This window comes from Lissotriton vulgaris, chromosome 10, assembly GCF_964263255.1.
Source record: "Lissotriton vulgaris chromosome 10, aLisVul1.2, whole genome shotgun sequence".
Classification (NCBI taxonomy): Eukaryota; Metazoa; Chordata; class Amphibia; order Caudata; family Salamandridae; genus Lissotriton; species Lissotriton vulgaris.
Window position 1 is genome coordinate 58,378,363 of NC_141698.1, and position 18,596 is coordinate 58,396,958.

The window sequence follows — 18,596 nt, forward strand, 5'->3', positions numbered from 1 at the left end:
ATCACAAGGTGTCAACAAGGAGTCGAGAGATGCAAAAGGAACCAAAACACTCCAAAGCAGGTTAAGAGGACTTTACCAGTATTTGGAGAAAATGTACAAGAAAGAGATCAGGAAGTGGTGGGAAGCTACTACCCTTAAAAAATATTTGGATGTGGAACATATACCTCGCGGACTTCACATATATGTTGTATTCTCTTATTTTGTTGTAGCTTTCATTTCCCTTTAAATGTAATATTCTAACTTTGCTGATGTCATGATGCAACCTGGAGCTCTCGTGTTTGAGACTGTCAGTTGCTTCTTAGCCTTTGATGGGAACACCAGCTTTTACTCTGTAACTTTACCAACTTCTTTGGCTGCCATGACTATCTATCTTCGATTACATCAATATACTATTCTGTTCTATGAAAACTCAGAGCACCTATTATTGCAGGAATGGGCAGAATTCACCAGAGTTAGCAAAAGAAATGTTAGAAATCCTTATTAAAAGGCATGGACTGACCGAGCTAAATTATTGGACGAAAATAAAAGACTGAAGAGAAATATCACTGGACAAAGATGTACAAACTAGTGAAGATTTACGACAAATGAAAATACGATTACTGGAGTATGAAAATACAATAAGGCACCGAAAGCAAAGCAAATTTGCAAGAGACCAGCACAACAACAAATCTGGACGGATTCTCAGGTTTGCTAAGAAGTTTGATGTCCCGAGAAGGTAACTAAACCAAGTAACAAATCTTAATATGGCGTTTAGCAGGGACACACTCGGAATCCGAAGTTGATACGCATTTTTCAGAGGGAGAACACACAACCAGCTCACCGGGAACATGTGACGGCACCAAAAGAACAACATTTTTTCAGGAATATCAGTTAATCAGGCAAATCCAGCAGAGACCCTCCAAAACAAACACCATCCTCCAGAGCAGGCCGGAGTAAAACCAGAAGGGGGAAGTAAGGACATGGCAGATTGTATGCCCTCATGGATAACATAAAGAAAGCGGGAGGAATGTGGAAGTAAAAGAGATTGAACAGTGGTGAATCTGACGAACAGTATTAACCAGCGATACAATGGCAGTTCTAAATTTGCACCTAAACTTCTGCCTGAATTCCCACTTTGACTATGCGCAGACACACATAGACCTGTACAAGTATATTAGGAAACTGAAACTCACGAAGATTCACATTCTCAATCCCAAGAAAATCAGGCCTGCGAATGTGAATGTTACCAGGCCTACAGATATCTTAACAGGAGAAGAAATTGAAGCACTCCTCGCACTCCTGGACCTTGAGACTTCAGAATTCAGGGAAAATAACAGTTAAACAGACTTTATAACAAATATGTTGCTGTTAGCTGGGATAATGCAACAAGGTAGAGGAAGTAAAGTGAAGGTAAAATCACGGTTTATCCCTCAAACGCCCCACAATGCCATTGACGTTTTCCAGGAGGCATTAATGAAAGATTTAGAGCATTTGCAATTGACTAGTTATTATGACCGTGATATGACGAATAGCAATATCACAAAAGGTCAATGGAAAGTGATTTTAAGGTTAAAAAAGGATGAGACTATAATCATAAAGCCATCTGACAAGTAGCCAATGTGATGCTACAGAGCATGCAGCAGTACCACAAGGAAGCACATAGACAATTGTCAGGGAGAGATTGTTATCAACCTGTCACTAGAGAAGAATACTCGCAAAGTGTTAAAGCCTTCTATGATTTATTGGAACTGTGGAGAAATAAAGGTATCCTGGATTACGAGGAGTATCAGCTCCTTCGGTGTGAGCACCCACAAATTCCAACTTTTTAACATATACCGAAGATTTACAAAGATGCAAGATCACTACTAGGACACCCCATAGGGTCCTCTAAGGATAGCCTCCTAGAGAACGCCTCTATATAAGTGGACTCATATCAATTCCCATTTGTTAGGGACTTGAGTTCCTATATCAAAGACATAAAGGAGTTTTTAAGTGCAATCGAAGGAATAGAATGGAAAGAGAATTTGTTATTGAGAACACTGGACATAAGCCTGCACACGCATATCTCATGAAGCAGGTCTAAAAGCAGTGGAATCATTTTTAAAGAGAAGAGCTCTAACGTTTCAGGAACAACAACTACTGATTGACACAGGAAACAGGAAACAGAAGCAGAGACAGGAGGAGGATGTAGTGAGGATCATAAACACTTCCCCCAGTTCTTCCAAAGTTTATCAAGTATTTAAATAAAATTGGAAAATAATGCAAAATGACCATGTTATTAGTCAATGATTGGCATTTGCACCAGAGGTAACATACAGGAAGATTTCCTCATTGAAGGATTTTTTGGTGCGTTACCACTTTAGAAGTATTCCCATAAAGAGCAGTCTGGCAACAGAGTTTTTCCCCTGCATGTGATGTAAGGCATGTGAACAAAGTGGTAAAGTGAGGGTCTACAAAATTCCAGGAATAAAGAAAACGAAAATGATTACCAAATTGCTTAAATGCAATTCAGAATTTGTAGTGTACTGCCTGATCTGTCCCTGTGATATGTATGTGGAGAGCACTACGCATCCGGTGAAGAAACGAGTGCTCGAATGTATGTGAGCAATCGCGAACAGAGACCAGTCTTACCCAGCTGCTTGGCATTTTTGAGATTGAACATAACAGCAATCAGAACCTACTTAGGGTTTTTTGCCTAGATCAGGTCTATAAAGAGGAGAGAGGGGAAGACAGAACTTGGAAGCTCGGGGCACTGAAATCGAGGTACATTAAAGAGTTACACACCAAGTCACCGAGTGGGTTAAGCAGTGATGATGAGTTATGGACACACATATGATGAGAAGTGGAGGCTATTAAGCTAAGACAGGCAGGCTTAGTCTTTTGGGAGATAACTACAGACACTGAGTATCATGAGTATGTTTTCATAAAGATTATGACATGGAATTGCTTTTGACCATATATGAAATAAATTGAATTGTGTGGGGATTCAATTTAAATGTTGATTTTGACCATATGTCTAAGTGTCTGGGGTTTGTTTAATCATATCTCCAGGTGAAAATGGGCAGAGGGACAAGGCACTTGCTGTCACAATTGTGGCTGTGAGTCTTAAGCCCACGCAAGACCTATTTGGTGGCCACAGACACTGTTTGAAAATCATGACATGTGCAGGGATTTCTCTCGATTTATAATCATAATGAATTTTCATTGATTGCATCTTAAGTGTGTACATATACATAAAAGTTTCAAAATCTGATGGTAGTAAGCCTCCATACAGGTCTTCATTTAGTTGATCGCTATTATGATAATGAATTCTCATTGATTGTATTGCAAGTATGTACAAACACATGTATGATGCCTAAATACATGTGACGATCATAATCTATGGTAGTACCACATTGCGGTTATTTAGGCACGATTATATGAGTGTATATCATGAAACAATCGAGGGATGATAGCATACAATAACAAGTAATAGTGCCGGACAATGCTAGGATGGCCACCGCATTTTTCGCCTTTTGTAAGTAGATAGTCAGTGACCGTCTTTTATGTTTATAAAGTCCGTCTGACCAATGTTATCACTAGTAGTTAAATGTGGAAATGGCACAGGAAACACTGACATTGAGAAAGGCAGTGTGCTGAAACACGTCTGTCTAGTGTTTGTCTTCGCAATAAACATATGGATTAAATTCCTGTGAGTGCGCTTTGTGATTCCCGGCGTATGAATAACAATTGATTGTGGCAGCAAATATGGATATATATTACCTTATTGCCCCCAAACATAAACTCTAATTTGACTCTTACCACCCAATACCCCAAACCACCAAAAACACAAAAAAAAAACACGCTTGCCACCCTAAACTCTAAAATACCCTAACCATTCAAATACCCTTACTCATCCTAAAAACGTAAAAATACCCTTGCCACCCAAACACCATTACCGACCCTAAACACTAAAATACCCTTACCAGGAAAATAGCCTTACCCACCCTAAACCAGTCTAGCACTACTCGCTTTGACGTACTGCGCTCCATTACTACGAACATCCCCTTTACATTCATTACCATTTGAGATCCTTAATTAAAATAAGTGTGGCTTGGTTGGTTCCTATTCTTAGAAGAACTTATGACAGTAATCCCATTTGGACTTTATTTGAATTGGATTATGTCTGGAGGAATTCTTGTGAATGGGCGAAACTCGATGGCTGGGCTTTTGTATACATTAATATAAAGGATAAAAAAAATTGCCTGATCATTATTGTGCACTTGATTGATTTTCTTATCAGGGTCTCCTCTATACTCTTCACTTGTGTTGCCTCTGTAATGTAAATAAGTGTCTATAATATAGGGCCATCTTGCAGATGGTCTATAGAGGTGGGCAACCAAGTTTTTGTATCCTGTGGAAACTACAGATGTGCTGTTAGAAGTTTCCTAGCTGCCAATATTGGTCTAAGACCAAATATATATTTAAAATGCAGTGGCAGACCCAAGAGCCTGTAAAAAAAAAAAAAAAAAAAAGAACAATTCCACATCAGCATTAAAGTATTTAGATAACTAATGTGTGTTTTACTTAAAAGTCACGCTGTATGGAGCATTCGATTTATCGAGGCATCTGGCTCTTTCATTGGTGGCAGCGATGTACAAGTCCACCCAGAGTTGGAAGTGCGGCTTCATGACAAAAGAGTCCCCCCCGCCCCCCAGCTCTGTTCCAGTTGCTGGCACACATGCCCTCGGTGGATATGGTGTGTGAGATGCCACTGGTGAGGATGGAGACACATTTTCCATGATATCTGACTGCAGCAAATACTCCTACTATGGAAAGAATACTCTTTTTCTGATGAAAGGTGAAAATAAAGCATAATGTGTTGGGGTTTGCAGTATTCATTGAGCAAGTGGCTGAAGGGGAAAAACTGAAACATGAGTAAACTAAACTGTAGATGGAATTGAATTGTGAGTAAACTGAATTGCACCAATGTTATTGTGATAACGAATATGATGGCATGAGGATTCTTCTAAACTGAGGAACATGTCTGTATGTGTTTTTCTTAATAATGAAACTGCAATACAGTTTGTTTAAAAAACTCAAAAGTGAATTGCCCCTACCATAATGCATTGCAGTAGAACTGATGTACTTTGTGAGGCTGTAAAACCAACCTTCTGAATATATTTCTCGTATTTGCACAAAAAAATTAAATTAGAAGCTGTGGCGATCAGTGCAACCTACCACTACATCTTCTGGCCACTGTTGACACATCATGCTGGGCTTATCTGCAAAGAGGACAGAACTGTTGGGACTCCCTGAGCAGGACACTCCAGCCAATCCCTGGTTGGTACAGTGGAGTCATGAGGATAAAGTGCAGTCCAAGCCACACAGACTATGTGTGTTCTCTGTACATATTATGGACAGGGCTCAATACCTAAACGATAGGGAAATAATCACATCAAACAAGGATGTAAAATTGTTTTAATTAAATACTTGGCCAGATTCATGTTCTATGCCCTGACGTAACATGTTCAGAAGTGGCAGTGATGGGAGAAGTATCTGTTTGCTACTTTTCTGAGGTTTGGTACAGCTATTTTGACAGACTAATGATAAAGTAATTAATTCAGTCATTGGACAATCTATCTTTGTCAGAGGGCAGGAGGGTTTCCTCTTGGTGGGCATCATATTCCCATCAATGCTGCTCCTTTTGCAGGTCGCCTACTCCTGGCTCGAGGGATATAGCACAACTACGTAACATCCTTCCAGGATTTTCACTAAGAACAAACAGCGCAGAGGTGGTAAACAGAGCCACTGTGAATGGACTCCAGAGCAGATGCAAACTACAATCCAACAAAGCGTAAAGGAAATCAAACAAAGACTGGGACCAACTTCAATTAAAACACAAAAGGCCTGAATGCGGCATCTCTGCCTCAAAACTGTAATAAATATAAAACATGTAAACACAATAAGGTGGGGAGGAAGGGACATCGTTATTTTAGTTAAGTTCGTGAGGTTCTTGGGGAAGAAGACTAAGAAGAGAAAGGCAGCAGGAGCCAGCGAAGCAGACAGATTTCTTCTTCCAGAAGGATGACATCAGTCTGTGAGTTCCTTATACTCACAATGGTAGGAAGTCTTCGAGTTGTGTCTGATGTGGAAGGGGATTGAACAGAGGGGGTGGGGTGTTTGCACTATCAGGAGGAGTATGGTGGGTATACTACCACAATATTGCACGAGTTACAAAAATATTGCTTTCATTACATAGGTGTCACCACTACATTGCAATGTAAGTCGAGAGCGGCAGATAAGTTAAGAATAGTAAATACATACTTCCCATCATGATGGAGTGGTAGACAATGCATGCAATATTTTTGTAAGTCAATATTATCGACCTTGATATAGTGTCTTACAACCTTCCAGAGTAAGATCCAGGACCCCGCCTCCCCTCCACAGGAATACTCAGGAAAAAGGACCACACTGGAACACTTGGAGAGGCACTGAGACCACACGCAGGATCAGTCGCGCAGAGAACTTTTATAAGATCAGTCTGCAGTGGTGGGCTTAGCTCTGCTCTGCTCTGCCTTGGTGCTCATTCTGGTCAGGAAAAGTATAGGTTGGAGCAGGAAGCGGAATGTGTGTGCCAGATCGGATTCAATCTCTTCCTTAAACTTAGATGGTCATAAGGGGAACTAAATCTGTGTGAGGGGAAGAAACTTCTGGTAGTAGCTCTTGGTAACATCCACCATCAGCTCTTGGGTGCACTCAGGGAGTTCAGTGGTGAAAAGACCTGGAAAGAAGCACAGACATGCCAAGGTCAGAGGACGACCAGTCACATTATAGGCAATCATATCTCATAAATCCCAACCCTTCTCTCACTCTTGTTTTTTCAGATTGGTATTGGGTACAGGCTGTTAACCAGGCCCACACAGGGATCTCACTGATGCCACCAACCACATCTCTTGCTAGGCTTTGTTCACCGTACACTGGAGTGCTCTATGCCCCAAAAAAAAGACCGTATTTAACTGTGCACTACTGAGCCTCAGAGCTGAAGTGCCCCTTAATGCTCACTTTTGTGCTCTTGTCACTGCCAGGCTAGTCATATTGCTGCTCTGCCCCTGCAAAGCAGTCCTCATTACTTCTCAGACGTTGCATGACTTGTGTTGATCTGCCTCAATCTGGGCAGCCCTCGCTGCTGCTCTGCGATGCTAGTCCACACTTCTCTGCTCCAGCAGAGCCAACCTTGAAACTGTTCTCCCCCTCCATTGGCCAGCGGGGTTAACCTCCTGGGGCTCTTCCCCACTGGGCTACTCTTTGTTCACTGTTTCTACAGTTGCACAGGTAGCTCTCATGCAGCCCCCCACCCCCCTGAACTAGGTCTCGCGTTATGGGCTTGATCTAAGTCTGCAGAAACAGGCTGCACTAGCTTTCTCATAGACCACACCCTTGTATTGCTTTAACTTTCCAGGAGTGGTCAACCTCTATAGGAGCAGCAGGCCTCAAGCTGCTCTACCATTGCCAGAGGCCATGCCCTTGTACTGTTCTATCTCCAGACGTGTTCGTCTGCAGGAGCACACCATGCGCTGTTCTACCATTGACAATGGCCATGCCCTTGGACTGCTCTAACCCTCCGGAGGTGCTCAACGTATCCAGGGGCAGGCCTCGAGCTGCTCTACCATCTACCCCTGACAGAGGCCACGTCCTTGCACTGCTCTAACCCACCAGGGGTGGTCTATGCCTGCAGGAGCAGGCCATGTGCTGCTCTACCTTTGCCAATGGTCAAACCCTTGTATTGCTCTAACCCTCCAGTCATGTTCATCTGCAGAAGCAGGCCTCATGCTACACTACCACTGCCAGAGGTCACGCCCTCCGCTGCTTTCACACTTCGGGGTGCTCGATGTCTGCAGGAGTAGCATTTTTTGTTCCTATACCCTTGTGAGGGTTCAATCTTGTGCTATTCTCCGGCCCTACAGCAATATTCTGCACCCACAGGGGTAGCCTTTGCACCCATAGACAAACACACCTGAAAGATCTAAAGGTCTCACGTACCTGGGCATCCTGAAAAAACAGTGAATGGAGGGACCACAGTTTCCGGTGGAAGCACAGTGTTGTCTAGAATCTTACAGCAGTCTTTTAAGACGCACCTACGGCCCTGGGACAGAAAGGCAAAGCAAACTGTTAATGGCGACAGAGGAAGAGGCGTAACATAAGAAAAAAACAATACAAGCCAATACCTGCCTCCCAATCCCTAAAGAAAAGAGGACCTAAACCCCGTTAACTGCAGTGGGAAGAGTCAGTTCTCTGAAATGAAAAGGCCAAAGACAAAAGAAAGTGAGGAGAAAAAGCAGGAGAGAGAGATGCATATCTTATAAATACACTTCAGTAACAGCCCAGGCTGACATATGAGGAAATAATTTCCAGAATCTTTGCCCTGTAGACTGAGGCTTGGTTTTCCTTGATGATCGCCGATTCTGGTCCAGACAGACTGTATATTTTGAGGCCCTGTTTCTCTTCCACTTTGGACTCTAGAAGGACACCTTTCCCCTCTAGGTGAGGTAGAGTTGACCCAATCAAAAATGTTATCTAGTCTTTATACAGAGTTTGGCTACAGCTTACAATAATAGATCCCTGACTCTGGCTGATCTTGGATACTGCAGAGACTGAGAAAGTCTCAATCTATAACACAAATGTTCTCTTTATTTTGCACTGATGCTGTGTCGTCTATTTATTGGTGCTTTCACCTTTCTGTGGGTCATGGAAATTTCTGTAATTTCACTTTGTGACGGTCTAATTCGTTGTGAGGCCTCAGCTGCCAGAAAACATGTCAAGACTAGGCAGTCACTCTTTTCTGTTAACACGACAAATACCTTCTGTCTCTGATACTCAACTGATCTGCACCCCTCTTCACCCCTAGTGTACTGTTTGGGTCTGGATCACACTGCAGAGCCTAATGTAAGCCCTACTGGCCACCCTGTGTGTTCTCCACATAGGTTGCTGGATGGAGGGCTACTTTAGGTGCCCTGAAACGATCGGATTCCTCAGTTTTTCTAGCTATGCAAAGAGATCAGGACAATGGCCACTTCAGGTAGATAACTGGCTGCGCCCCCATTTACACCAATTTAAACATGCCTGCAAAATGTGGGACCAGGTCTGACATTCAAACCTCATGCCACAGAGTGGCTTCAGCAAGGCCCTGCATCTCAGCTCTAGAACAAGATGGCCACAGAGAGCTTAGCGGACTCATACAGAGGAATGGAACATTTCAAGGGGAAGAGCATTTAATTGGCAATGGTGCCATATGTGCAATCTCCCACTTCCTATTCAAGTAAATCTGTCTCAAATGGTAAACTGTCAACAGCAATGGGCCCCACGAGCAAGATGCCTGCAAAAAGAAGAGCAATGTGGATGACCATTCAATGAAAAGCACTAAAAAAGATTGCACCGCCAATGCCCTAGACTTCTGCGAATGGGCAAGGCCACCATCCTTAAATCAAACAAAAAATCCAGCTCTCTATACTAAGCAAGGTGAACATACCTAGCTTTACCATTCAATGCTAACGCTCTAGTTGCAGTGCCTTCATGTTCATAAGTAGCACCCAGATACTTGGAGACCTCTTCATGTCCTTGTAGGTGACCGGAAAATGTGGAGCTTGTTCAGGCATTACGGGTGTAATAAAAAGCATACAGTTCACAACACAAATGCACCTTGAATCAGTTAAGGTGAGCAGTTTTGAAACATTATTCCACATGGCAGCCCTGTAATCTGTCCTCAGCTGGGAAAGTGTGACCAGTGACCCCTCTCTTTTTTTCAGATGCACCACCATTCTAGGAACAAATTAATTTGCCAATGATGCATTTTATAACCAGCAAAGAAGTTCATACTATCGTGAAACCGGGCAACTATTTTTTTCAGGAGATCTTTCCAAAACATGTTGCAGCCATTAGCTAACATCAAAGTGAAGTTCACCATCATAAAGGCACTAGCTCCTTAAAGTTCACCATCATAAAGGCACTTGCTCCTTATACAGTGAAACCACCTGCTGGCAGATTGAAGAACAGAAAATGAACTACACTATTTACGTCACTGTATTACATCACAGAAGCAAGAGAAGTGGACTGCAATGCTAGAAACCAAGCAATCTGCTGAGAACCATGGCATACCAACTTCTTTAGCATTCATCTGTATTGGTTGCCACAACAATATGCTCTGCCCAGATACCAAGACACGATCAAAATGAAATAAAACAAGGTAACAGCTGCCAACAAAATAAACCAGTACATCATCTGGGTGGTCTGGTGTGATAATATTCAATTAGCTCTTAAGTAACTTCAACTTATTGCCCTTATTACATGCCATCCCCTCCTGGTGCTGAATGCAGCTTTAATGTTTACATACTCTTATCATTTTTTCAACTGTTTCAGTGTACACTGGCAGCAACCTTAACCCCCAAATATTTTATTCAGACAAATCTGTAGTCTAAGGTCTCCTTTGTTCACGATTTCAACCCAGTCAACTATAGTGTCTCCTGGGATAAACAGGGATGCAGGATCAGTCTGGCTAACAGCATGCATGTGTTTTCTTGCCAGCTTTTGGGATTAAACAGAGTTCTGGTCAACTCTCAAAGCCTCTCTGCCAATGACTGAGTATAAAAAGCAGATTCTATTTAGACTCACCAGAAGAGCAGAGTGACAACATGTTGCGCCAGAAGATGGTGTCTTGGTGGCGAGGCTTACTGTTGGTCCAACTCCAACAGACAAGCCTGTAGTATGTGACTGCTACAACTTACAGCTTCAATTTTTTCTTAAATTCAAAGTACTGCTTTTATCAAATTATTTATTTTGCATTGTATATGTTTAGGTCTGGCATTAGCCAAGACCTTCTGATTTTTAGTAAAACTGTAAACCTGTATGTATATAATATACTTTTAGGGGCTTTCTGCCCGTCCTCTTCTTCAATTGGTCTGTTGTGGTGTCATTCACATTTTCTTCTGCCCAATATAGAATTTTGTCTGGTGAGGCCCACTTCAGCTATTGGCTGACTGCTCTGAGTGAAGACATTCTGCTCTTTCACAAGGAGCACATCCATTCACAAAGCAATTCCCTTAAGTGACCGGGACCATTTCAGGGAAGTCTACTTTTTGAGACCCAAAGAATTGTTTTGATTTTAGCCAGCGTTTTTTTTTTATATACAGGTGAGGGCCCAGCAGCTCAGCCAACAATAACATGTTACAAAATCCATGACAAAACAAAACAATCACTGCCAAAGCTAAATGGCTGGAATCCAACACTAGATTATTGGCTTTGATGTATCCCATGGAAATGGGTCAGTCATTGACAACATGGCTTTATTTTGTGAAGACTCATATTATCACACCCTTCAGACTAAGTACATTGTACGTGAAATGAATCCATTAATTTATGTGGGATTTATTTTAACCACAATGTTGTCCTTGCCGTTTTAAAAATGTATGTATTCAGGACAGGCACACAAATGCTGCTAGTTGCCCAACTAGCAGTAACAGCATGTGTGAGCTAGTGGGGTGACTAATCAATTAAAAGGAAGGCTACCATAGGATGGATACGCAAGTTACAAGTGGGGCTGAAGGCAAATGCATATGTTAAGCAAAAAGATCTACAGGATGGAGTACTGGACATCAGTTTTCTGCACTCTCCTTTTATTTTCTGTGCATTGTTACCCTTCACTATGCCTTATAAAATCATGATACTTGCCCAGGGTACAACTGGAGGGTCTGTAACCAGGCTAAAACAGTGAGCCAATTAAAAGCTCAGTAGTAATATAACTCTTATTAAATGGGGTGTACATATAATTGGTTCCAAATTTTGTAGGCACCGGATGTTTGTCACATGGTGATAATGTGATCAGCTCAGGATCACAATCTGGTTAAGGGAGATGCAATGACAAGGACTCCATTTTCCTGGTCCATCTAGCTCATGATTGAACCACACAAAACACCCTATGCTCTTCCTTACCATAGTCCATTGCAGTCATCTTGGAGAGAGACATTCTACAGCTCATAGAATGGATTAACAAGTGGGCAGAAGGTAAAGCATGTATACTCCCTCTGAGTACTTGTAGCAGCTTTCACCGCCCAGCACGGGGGCAGCGTTCGCTGCTTGAACTGGAAATATGGAGGAGAAACGGTTGTGTTGTCCTAAACGGCGGCTTATTCTTGCGATGCCCTCAAGGCTGCCTTGCTTGTACATGAACGACCCAACCAGTAGTTTTCACAAAAATCCATCTTTCTACAAGTGAAGTCTATTCTCTTAAACCCCTCCTGGGCTACGCTGCACATTCTCAAACAGACCAAGCTGTTTCCCAGTCTGCAGGGCAAAGTTTTCATACACAGACAATATCCTCTGGTATCAGAACCGAGAAGTGCCTAACAGGAAGAAGGCAGCGGGAGGATCGCTAAGAGCTTCCTAAATTCAGGGAGCGTGTATCTGCTCATTGGAAACGGGGACTTCTCTGTTGTTCTTATTTCCACTTCACAATCTTTTACAACATACCATGCACTCTCTCCTGTGTTAACTTTTCTGGTGCATCTTATTCCCCATATGCTTGATCCAAAGGTTGTCCACATATCCTTCATACTCAAACTGTGCCACCTGTCTGATCGATAAAGAACCGAGGGGTGTCCTTAAAACAGGTTGTGTCACCTACATACATATCATAGCACAGGTACCTATTAAGCAGGCTGAGCTGTGCCAACTCTGGTTAGTACATAGACAGGGCGGCCTGTGCTCCATACAGACTAGTGTAAGTCCTTAATAAACAGACGGTTTCAAAAAGGCCCTTACAGTGCCAGTTGTACTGCCTGTTATTAACACACAGGCTTAATACAGAGCTGACCTTAAGGCAGGTTGTGCTGATTCCTCAATACAGGGAAACTCTGAAGCCAATGCAACAAGTTGGTGGGTTTCTCCAAGCTGTTCTCTTTAGTGTGAGGCACTCTATAGACTGGCCCTTAAAATGTGCTTGTGATAATGAGGCGCTCCATTGCTTCCTAGCTATGTTTTGGCTCTACAAGTAGTAAGGTAGACTGGCTTTAGTACTGGTTAATCCCTCAGAAGTGACTCAAGACCCCAATGACCACTGACTCTTGCTCCAGGTGTGTGCATCCTACTCAACCTCTATCCATACCTGAAATATAGGCTTATGGTGAAACATTTACATACTGCCAATCTTCCAAGGGCAACAGAGTGTGTACAGTACCCTAAGGGTAAGGGTACAATCGATGGTGGCACATTTACATACTGCCAATCTTCAAAGGGCAACAGAGTGTGTACAGTGCCCTAAGGGTAAGGGTAAAATCGATGGTGGCACCTTTACATACTGCCAATCTTCCAAGGACAAAAGAGTGTTACAGCGCCCTAAGGGTAAGGGTACAATCGATGGTGGCACCTTTACATACTACTAATCTTCCAAGGGCAACAGAGTGTGTACAGTGCCCTAAGGGTAAGGGTACAATCGATGGTGGCACATTTACATACTGCCAATCTTCCAAGGGCAACAGAGTGTGTACAGTACCCTAAGGGTAAGGGTACAATCGATGGTGGCACATTTACATACTGCCAATCTTCAAAGGGCAACAGAGTGTGTACAGTGCCCTAAGGGTAAGGGTACAATCGATGGTGGCACCTTTACATACTGCCAATCTTCCAAGGACAAAAGAGTGTTACAGCGCCCTAAGGGTAAGGGTACAATCGATGGTGGCACCTTTACATACTACTAATCTTCCAAGGGCAACAGAGTGTGTACAGTGCCCTAAGGGTAAGGGTACAATCGATGGTGGCACCGTTACATACTGCCAATCTTCCAAGGGCAACAGAGTGTGTACAGTGCCCTAAGGGTAAGGGTACAATCGATGGTGGCACCGTTACATACTGCCAATCTTCCAAGGACAACAGAGTGTTACAGCGCCCTAAGGGTAAGGGTACAATCGATGGTGGCACCTTTACATACTGCCAATCTTCCAAGGGCAACAGAGTGTTACAGTGCCCTAAGGGTAAGGGTAAAATCGATGGTGGCACCTTTACATACTGCCAATCTTCCAAGGGCAACAGAGTGTGTACAGTACCCTAAGGGTAAGTGTACAATCGATGGTGGCACCTTTTCATACTACCAATCTTCCAAGGGCAACAGAGTGTGTACAGTGCCCTAAGGGTAAGGGTACAATCGATGGTGGCACCTTTACATACTGCCAATCTTCCAAGGGCAACAGAGTGTTACAGTGCCCTAAGGGTAAGGGTAAAATCGATGGTGGCACCTTTACATACTGCCAATCTTCCAAGGGCAACAGAGTGTGTACAGTGCCCTAAGGGTAAGGGTAAAATCGATGGTGGCACCTTTACATACTACCAATCTTCCAAGGACAACAGAGTGTTACAGCGCCCTAAGGGTAAGGGTACAATCGATGGTGGCACCTTTACATACTGCCAATCTTCCAAGGGCAACAGAGTGTTACAGTGCCCTAAGGGTAAGGGTAAAATCGATGGTGGCACCTTTACATACTGCCAATCTTCCAAGGGCAACAGAGTGTGTACAGTACCCTAAGGGTAAGGGTACAATCGATGGTGGCACCTTTACATACTACCAATCTTCCAAGGGCAACAGAGTGTTACAGTGCCCTAAGGGTAAGGGTACAATCGATGGTGGCACCTTTACATACTACCAATCTTCCAAGGGCAACAGAGTGTTACAGTGCCCTAAGGGTAAGGGTACAATCGATGGTGGCACCTTTACATACTACCAATCTTCCAAGGGCAACAGAGTGTGTACAGTGCCCTAAGGGTAAGGGTACAATCGATGGTGGCACCTTTACATACTGCCAATCTTCCAAGGGCAACAGAGTGTGTACAGTGCCCTAAGGGTAAGGGTACAATCGATGGTGGCACCTTTACATACTACTAATCTTCCAAGGGCAACAGAGTGTGTACAGTGCCCTAAGGGTAAGGGTAAAATCGATGGTGGCACCTTTACATACTGCCAATCTTCCAAGGGCAACAGAGTGTGTACAGTGCCCTAAGGGTAAGGGTACAATCAGTGGCTGACACCACAGTGGAGGGGAGATGGCATTCCGAGTTCCAAGGCACAGAGATGTAGTGTTCTGATGAGGTGCATCTTTGGCTTTTTCCTGAGGTTAGGGCGGGCCTGATGTGGTTTCAGATCCTGGGTGTGTGCATGGAGAAGAACTGTTTTTCGCCCAACGGTCTCAATTCTCGAGGCATCCTGAGCTGTACATGCTACAAGCCACTAGAAATGGAGCGCCCGGCCACCAGAGAGGTGTGGGTGCACGCTGTGATGTCTCTCTACACAATGCAGCAGCCCTTGGAGAAGTTTCAAGCAAGAAGAATTAAACAGAGTGAAAACAGAAATGTGAAGTCAGAGGAACGCTCTGGCAAACTTAAAACACACAAAAGGAGTTTAAAGCAGCAGAACAGGACTGGGGGCCGATGCAATACATCTATTGGAGTGCAAACGGTTCTTTATCCTTCCTCCTGAATGCGGGCGATGTGGTTAGTAGGTCTGATGTTCTTTTACAATAATTTTTTTTACGTATTGCTAGGGACATCTCCCTAAAATTCGAAACTGTCAACATATAGTGTCAATGCAACACCAACACAGACAGCACTGAACCACACATGGATGTTACCGACATTCTTCAACCTGATGCATGCGAAGACCTCTATACAAGGCACTGCCACGCTCCGCTAAGAGGATGGCGGGACGAGGCCAGATCACGAAATGCAAAGGGCAGAGTGTTGAAAATGTCTTTGTCCAGCAAAGAACGGCTGCATAGAATAAACTAGAAGTTCTGCAATATTTGATGAAAGGCTAGATATGACTGCAGTGGCATCAGAAGGTCGTCTGGCAAGAGAAGTGTATTGACCAAAGTGCTGGCACAGTAGCAATTACTCAACTGGGAGCAGACTTGTTCCTGTGATATCTAAGTGAGGCAGATACCAGGCCTGAAACTCAAAGAGTGCCAAGTCCTTGCATAGTTGATTCTGAATGCTATCAGCTGGTTGTGAAAGCAGCTCAAACACTGGCAGGTGTGACCGAGGCACCTGAACGTGAGAAGCTCCCAGCCATGCAGAACAGGCCTGAGGCTCCAAGCTAGAGGGCGGGTTATGGCAGACTAAGACGGCAGTCTCAGGAAACATGTGGGAGGCAGAGTGACTAGCGGATCATTCACAGCTGAGCGATGCTGATGTGTTTATTATGTGGTTTAATACATCCGACTTAGAACCAAACAGCATCAGAGCAGTCTTGGAAATCAAGATATTACATATAGAATAAAAGAACGGTTTTATGCAATTACATTTCTTTTTCAAACATATTTTATTTAGGGTTTCTGATGAAACATGCAATAGCCATCACAATTCCAATACACTCTCGTATCATGTCCATTCAACAATATTTAGATTCCATTCAGCAGTTGGAGGGTTGGTGTAATTCTAGTAATAGTACATTTCCAGTTTGTCTATCCTAATTCCCAAATCCCGTCTTTCCACCCCCCCTTCACAGGTCTCCGCCAGCCAGACTTTAAAACCATATCAAAGAATTACTTTTGCATGCCATCCCCCCGCCCCGCCCGTGTTCCCAAGACTCGATTCTTCCTGTGTTGGACTAAGGATGCGGTCAGTCCTTACCACCTCAAGTATGTCCTGCATCCTCCCCTCCCCCACCCCGGGGATCTGGGGATCTGGGCTTCTCTGTGGGTCCCACTCTCTGGGAATATCTCCCTCGATGTTGTCTCGTGGCCGTTAAGCTATCAACCAGAGCTTCCAAAGCCCTGGCTCGCTCCAGTGAGCCAATAGCTCTCTTGGCATTTATGAGGAGTACCCTCCCTTCACAGACCACCCATTTCTCTAGCTCAGTTTTCCACATAGTGACTCTGGGCCCTACTGGGGATTTCCTATGTTGCAAGATCTCGTGCTTGCTATAATCAAGTGAATTCAATTCTCAACAATGGGTGCTGTGTAGAGTTACTACAGCACTGCTATTTGATAACTAAACAGAACCACAATTTAATTATATTCTATGTATGTAATAATCACTTTTTATGCATGCATATGACAAGAAAAAAACACATGAAAAAGCGCCACAATCTAAGGTAAATTTACAAACATAATATTTATTTATAACTAATCAAGAGTTGCTTTTTCAATAGTCATAGGTTGCGCGTGAAAAAAGAAAGGATAGTAGGATAGTGGTGGTGGGTAATGGGAAGTGCAAATCATGGAGATAAGGATAAAGACATTAAGATATTACAGATTCACTAGTAACTAAGACCAGACTGTGGAGACCTGTCCACGTTATAACTTTCATTTACATGTATTCTGTAAATTATAGTATGCATTCAATGCATTTTTCATGATAAAACAAGAAGGGAATGTAATTAATTTCATTATAATATATGGTCACGGACCAATTTTTCATTCCCTCACTGTGCCCAGGTCCGGATTGACCTTTCTGGGTTACCCCATTATTATAGAATGGTTGGCTATAATCAAGGCTAGGTCTAAAACCTGCTAGTGACCCAGAGCTTGGAGTTATGCGGAAACAATCCCAAGAGACAATGTGCAGGGGTACGTGGAATTGGGCGATCCATTTCCTCCCTTATGGTGGCAGTTACTGCTGTCCAGTAGTTTTTTTTTTAAACCTTTATTATGATCAGTAGAGGTTACACAGCTTTGTCGCCTACAACCTGTATGAGCAGTCCGGCAGCTTCCGCATCATTTTGGGAGTGCACTATACTTCAGGGGAAGATTAGATTGACACAGCAAGTCGCCTACAACCCATCAGGGCCGGCCGCGAAGAGGGCTAGTGGGAACTATATAAGGAAGCATTCGCAAGGTACATAGAATAACATTGGATACAGGAAGTCGAATGCCTGAGGTTTCACATTTTTTTCAATTTTTCTTCCCTTCCATGCTAACTAAAACTACATAACCGTAACCAAAAAATCCGACAAACTCAATGGCCTGTATTGGGTCGTTTTCCTGCCCGTAAACTATCCCATTAGCTGCATCCTAAACTGCTGTGTGAGAATGGGGATGGGTGGGTGCACCGAGTACTACTGTATGCAACGTGCATGTCAGGGGGGTCACAGCGCGCATGTATAATCAGCTAGGTGGTTCTGAATACTAGGACTGCCACGGAGGGTGCAACTCGCACGTGAGAAAGGAATGCAGGTTCCAGATTGCACGGGTAGGCTACTCTACTGTGGAGGCGCGGGGCAGAAGCCTCAGTGTGCTTGGACATAGGAGGGGTTGTGTATTGAAGGTGCGGTACTTGTAGTGGGGAGGGCAGTATCGTACACGGTCATTTAGGAGTGGGGTGTTGTGCCTGGTGCCGCAGGAATAGCCGCTTGCTCTGGTTCATCGTCTTCCGACTGAGAGTCGGCTTGCAGCCGTTGAAGGTACACAACAAGCGGACCCCAGATGTCCTTGGGCCTCGACTTGTGTGGTAGTAATTCCGCGTAGTTGTGGAGCTGGTCTTGCCATATAGTCATGACGGTAAGCCTATCCGCAATAGCGAATAGAACTGGGGACAATGGGCATCCCTGCCGTGTGCTACGCTGGATTTCGAAGGGAGACGATCGCGATCCATTTAGCAC

General features: G+C 43.7%; 1 protein-coding gene across 1 annotated transcript in view; it reads right to left on the reverse strand.

Moving 5' to 3' along the window:
• Positions 1-5,869: 5,869 nt before the first annotated feature.
• Positions 5,870-18,596, reverse strand: part of DCTN5 (dynactin subunit 5) — a 71,777-nt gene continuing 59,050 nt past the window's right edge. Inside the window, exons 5-6 of the mRNA XM_086940452.1 lie at positions 8,002-8,104; positions 5,870-6,742 (exon numbers count right to left, since the gene is read on the reverse strand). Coding sequence (XP_086796578.1) covers positions 6,645-6,742; positions 8,002-8,104 — 201 coding nt within the window. The 3' untranslated portion in view covers positions 5,870-6,644. The remainder of the gene's footprint in view (positions 6,743-8,001; positions 8,105-18,596) is intronic.